At 33.0% G+C, this 5,691-nt stretch overlaps 1 protein-coding gene across 1 annotated transcript in view; it reads right to left on the bottom strand.

Annotated features, from left to right (window-relative positions):
- LOC106102124 (RNA polymerase II subunit A C-terminal domain phosphatase) overlaps positions 1-5,077 on the bottom strand; it is a 6,606-nt gene extending 1,529 nt beyond the window's left edge. Inside the window, exons 1-8 of the mRNA XM_013281534.1 lie at positions 4,754-5,077; positions 4,170-4,317; positions 3,797-3,934; positions 2,965-3,215; positions 2,539-2,681; positions 1,445-1,778; positions 390-625; positions 6-151 (exon numbers count right to left, since the gene is read on the bottom strand). Coding sequence (XP_013136988.1) covers positions 6-151; positions 390-625; positions 1,445-1,778; positions 2,539-2,681; positions 2,965-3,215; positions 3,797-3,934; positions 4,170-4,317; positions 4,754-5,016 — 1,659 coding nt within the window. The 5' untranslated portion in view covers positions 5,017-5,077. The remainder of the gene's footprint in view (positions 1-5; positions 152-389; positions 626-1,444; positions 1,779-2,538; positions 2,682-2,964; positions 3,216-3,796; positions 3,935-4,169; positions 4,318-4,753) is intronic.
- Positions 5,078-5,691: the final 614 nt, after the last annotated feature.

The following is a 5,691-nucleotide window of genomic DNA, read 5'->3' as shown; positions in this document are numbered from 1 at the left end:
TTTACCTGTCCACCTCGTTGCAATGAGAATAATCTTTCATCTACTCTCTCCCAGCGCTCAGCACACGTCCACAGCCACTCCGGTGTCACTACATAGAACTTTCTACTTTTGTCCTCAGCCATACGCCGACCTATGTTCACTTTCGCGGTACCTATAAGAAAAAAAAACAACTTAGGTGGTATTTTCTAGTATTATAAAGAAGAAAGATTTTTGTATTCATAAATTCAAAAACTACTGGACCAAAATTTTTTACAACATTAGAAACTTAAATTATCTCTGAATATATCCAGTTAGAACATATTTAAGATTGTTATATAGTATTTATATATTACACATGTAGCAGGGACAGACTGAAAAATTTAACTAGTAAAAAAAAAGTATTTCCATACCTGAGCGCACAGCTACTAAATGTGTTGATTTATCTGTGAGATCCTGTGTGACCTCCGCGCCCAGGCTCCTGGCCACCAGGTACGCCCGCGACGTCTCCAGCCGCTGGTGAGTGGGCACCAGCCCGCTGAACACCAGCCTCACCCCCGACAGCACCCGACTCTTCACCTCCGGGATTATACTCTTCAAGTCCGGTATCTGCTTGCGTCCCATCGTCTCATATAGCTCGTAGAAATGCCTGAAAAGGATTTTTAGTAAACATCGTCACTTTAAATAAGTTACAGGCTAATAGTTTTATAATACACTAGCTTTCGCCCGCGACTCCGTCCGCATGAAATTAAAAAATAATATAAAACGTAGCCTATGTTACTCCCTGACAACATAGCTTCTTAATGGTGAAAGAATTTTTGAAATTGGCCCAGTAGTTTTTGATCCTATTCCTTACAATCAAATAAAGTTTTCCTCCTTATAATATTAGCATAGAAAAATGATCGAATTTAACAATACCAGTACATTTATAAATATTATCAGTATAACACTATCAAATATGCATAGAACTAATAAATAGTAATAAACATGGCCCACACTACGCAGTGAAAACTTATTTATTTCATAACGCAAGAATTTTTGGAATTGGCCCAGTAGTTTTTAAGGTATTTCGAAACATACAAATCTTTCCTCTTTATAATATCAGTTAATCTATAACACTATCTTTTTAAAAAACTTAACTTAAGACTAAGTTACATGTTTTCTTAAGTTAGAAGTTATTTTTTTGTATTTCCTAAAATATATTAACAAAAACTTAATCTCTTAATCTTACTAATATTATAAATGAGAAAGTTTGGATGAATGGATTAATGTTTGTTAGAGTTTGTAGCCTTAACGGCTGAACGGATCTCGATTAAATTTGGCATAGAAGCAGAACATAGTCTGGAAGAACACATAGGCTACTTAGTTTTTTTTAATTCCACGTTGAGTCGCGGGCGAAAGCTAGTAAATAAAATACATTCCAAATAGACTTTTTACCGAGTATAATGAATAAAATAAAAGTACTTACTGATGTATCCTGTTAAGTATATCTTCTAAGTATATAAGATAATCATCGGGATCTTCTATTTCAATTTCTCCACCTTTGGGCTCCGGCCACTGCGGCTCACTCTCTGTATTTACTTTATTTACATCATTCTCATTTACTTTTGGATTAACTTCTCCATTTTCTGTCACTTCATTTGATATTTTACCATTCTGTTTGTCACCCTTTTTGTCACTATCATTGATGTCTTTTATTTCTTCTTTCTTCTCCGGTTCATCGTCTAACGTTGGCATTTCCTGATTAGATTTTTGATTACCATTTTTCACATTATTTGTTTCTTGTTTTGATTTTTCATTATCTGCAATAATGTACAGATTATAACATTATCCACTTGATCTTTTTAGAGTTGGCAAATTATGTATTCACACAATCCATCCATACTTTCAGAGAAGTTAATCATAAAAAGCGCGCGAACATTCGAGAAAACCATCGCACAACTGTTTAGTCGCGCTTTATAATTCCTATGATTTTATATGGAGATACACACACTGGTTTTTAAGTTATGCAACTAAACAGTTGGAGACTGCGAAACAATCGACAGTCGCACAACAGTTGTGCGATAGTTTAGTCAAAGGTGTGCGCCCACTCTTAATGCAAGCTTGTAAACTACTTTTATTAATTAGAATATAAAAAATCTAATTGAATTTAAATTGTAATCCTCGTATCTGTCTTTCTTTCAAGACTCAAGTAAAAGAAAGTCTTCAGAAGGAATTCTATATTCTATGGATTGTTTATGAAGTTACAAAAATCATTAATTGTAACTTGTATCTCAATCCATATTCAATCAATATGAGTAATAATTATTTACAAAAGATTTTTAAACTTTTGTAAGAGACCAAAAACGAATTAAAGACAACTTAACTCAATATTCTCATACATAAAATACTACCTTTTGCTTGAGAGTTCGTGAATAAAAAAAATCTAATATAAAACGTATTCTAAGTTTAGTGGTAATGTACCTTTCTAATATTAAGATATGTTATAATATATGTCCAATAACTTGAGCTTTTACCATACATATACCAGAAAAGATTTTATTGATATATAAAATCTCTTACCCAATGGGGGAGGTGCATTTATATCTCCTGTTGATTGAAAGAATGAATACGGTCTGACTTGTATCAGGTTAGTTGCATGTCTCCATACATCTTCCCGATCATCTATGATGCACACCATATTATCCCCACATGGAAATAATGCCCTAAAAAGTAACAAATATAATAAAAGCAAAGAAAGGATCTATTGTATTCAATTTAAATTAACTTTCTTGTTGATAAGAAAACAATGAAAATGGAATTTAGCCAAAGCAGTTGTCCGGTTTTCCATTAACAGTGACAATATAAGACATTATAAAATTTATCTTGGATGCAAAAATACATTCTAAAACTATACATATACATATAATGATTGTTTTTTCAAACAAAATCAAACTTTAGTTCATTAGGTAAAAAGAGTTAATTTCATAATTTATTTTTATAACTTACTTTAAATTAGCAGATTTCGTTCTGGCATCGAAAAATTCATCCCTTGATAGTATCCTGTGTGAAAAGATTTTCTTCTCTGGATCTAGTAATTCAGTAACAGCGTGTGCATACTGTCTCGCACCAAATGTACATACATGCAGTTCATATTTTTTGGAAGCAGATTCAAGGAAAGTTTTAGTTCTCGGCCTTAACCTTGTGTGACACCATCTTCCAGTATTTCCAGGCCCTCGGAGATAAAAGTGAAGTACATCCTTTAAAGAATAAAAATTAAACATCTTAGTGATCTTATAGAGCGTTGGTGGCTCAGTGGTTTAAGCACTTGACTTGTAATCTATAGATCTTGGGTTCGAATCCCGCCATGTACCAATGTGATTTTCGATTTGCGATTTTTTGTTCTTACGGTTCTTACGGTGAAGGAAAACATTGTGATGCAACCTGCACATAAAGGCGAAGAAATTCAAAGATATGTGTGAAGTCAACCAACCCGCACTGGGCCAGCGTGGTTGACTATGGCCTAGTCACCCTAATTCAGGGTAAGCTCCGAGCCCCTCGGTGGGGATGTATAGTGAGCTGGTGATGATGATGATTAGATCTTAGAGACAAAAAGATATCTAGTTTGCCTTTAGTGATATTGGAGTAGCTTTAGTATACTCATTGTATAATTATTGTTCAAAAGCTATTAAATAAATAATTAAGTAAGTCAGATATGTTTACAGATAGTCGGTCAACAAAGATGTTATAATATAAGTAAAAGTAAATTTCACCTAGTACTGTCAACTTCTAGTGTAAAAATGGATAAACAAGCAATTTAAGAAAATCTTTGTTTTTTTACCTTTAAATTTGGTGGTATATTATCATTTGTTGTATGCACTAATGTTTGATCTAAATCAACAAGTAGAACTAGCTTCTTATTTTTCAAATGACGCTCAGCATCTTCACGGCCTAACTTCAGAGCCAACTCCTCTGAAACCTGAAAAATCACATTTACGTGGGTTTTAATATAATTACAAGCTTAAATAATGTGTACTTAAACATTTTACATTTACTGTTTTTAAATTATTTATTTACAGAATCATCATTCATTTTAGAGGCTCTAAGATGTTCAAAAAAAATAAAATTGCAAACATTTATTACACTATCTAAACTTTTCATTTATCACAATATTTGATTCATAATGGATAGTGAATTAAATTCTTTGACTATACCTTTAATTCAGGTACTGAATGCACCATGGGGACACTAGCAACTTCGCCCTTCACGCGTTCATCTTTACGGAGGTCGGAGCCGCATTCCGCGCACATTTCTTTCATCACAGTTGAATGTTTGCATTCTTTCAACTCTGCCACACATACTCTGAAAAATAAATAAATTACATCAATTAATATAAATATTAATTTAAAAAGTATATGCTACAATCCAATACACATTTTATACATTTATCTATAAAAAAATAATAGAAAATAATGATTTGTTTACTTCACTGGACATGTTTACAAGCCTTTGTTAGTTATATTTCGTGTTTTACGTTAGAAATTTTCAGCTTTTTAAGTATAGTGTGCGATTGTAGTTCTAATGTATTGATTAATTTATAAAGTTACTTTTTATGTTTGTATTTTACCGCGCAAAATGAAATTCAGTTTGTCATGTTTCAGTTATTGTTAAACATACTATTAATTAATTTATATTTTATAACTTTCGAAAAGTAATATTACGGTGCATGAAATAGCAAAATATATAGAAAAAAGCAATTAACAAGAAAACGTGTATTAGCTAATGTGACGTCACTTACCCAGGTTCGGTGATGTCTCCTTCTTTCACCTTGATTGACAAGATGGTACCACCGCAGGCAGCTTTAAATTTCTGCGGTACATTACTTTTGCCCGAAGAGTCGCTGTATAAAAAGAGTATTTGGCCGTGCGATACAACAGCACCTTGTTTAACTTTCCACTTTATCACTTTCAGAGGCTTTTCTGATGGAACAAAAATAGGCATAGTTTTTTCGGCCATCTTGAACGGAAATAGTGCTTTAAAACTTGGATGGAGGATTTTCATTGGTTCTTGTGGTATAATTTTGGCGGTTAGTTAATATCAACCAATAAGATGCATTTCTTGAAAAATCGATTGAAGTCATTACAACTCCATACGTCAAAAGACATCTATCACATGGAACTAATGTTGCTATTAGATAATATCATTCATTCATTTTTCTGATTCTATTTTTTTTTTAGGGTATTTATTTGAAATATCCAGGTATGAATACAGAAGTAAAAATAGTAAAAACGTTCTTATTTTATTTAATACAACACCATTTAACTTAAATTGATTTCCAGTGGTCTGAAAAATAATCATCATCATCTCCCCTACGTCCCCTACCTCAGCCTACACCCGTAAGGTCGGCGCATCGAATTTTCGTCCTTCAAATAACTGTATCATCCGTTATCTCAGTTTCCACTCCCATGTAGATCATTTTACCCTTCCTACAATCTATTCATTTTTTTCTAGGTCTACCTCTACCGGTGTATCACTCCACATTTATAAGTAAAGTTCTCTTTGTAACATGTGATTCGCCCCTCCTCCTAATATGCCCAGACCATGCTAACTTTGTCTACTTCTGTCTTCCACTGGGACTACTTTCAGATTTTCAGAACTAAAAAAAAAATAATCCAGACTATAAAATGGTTTTGTTTACATGTAAGAAAGATCTGTCACATAAAATCAGACAACAGA

The sequence above is a fragment of the Papilio polytes genome, unplaced genomic scaffold, assembly GCF_000836215.1.
Source record: "Papilio polytes unplaced genomic scaffold, Ppol_1.0 DF823923.1, whole genome shotgun sequence".
In the NCBI taxonomy this organism is placed as follows: domain Eukaryota; kingdom Metazoa; phylum Arthropoda; class Insecta; order Lepidoptera; family Papilionidae; genus Papilio; species Papilio polytes.
Note: the sequence above shows the minus strand (reverse complement) of the source record. Positions and strands in the feature narration are given on the sequence as shown.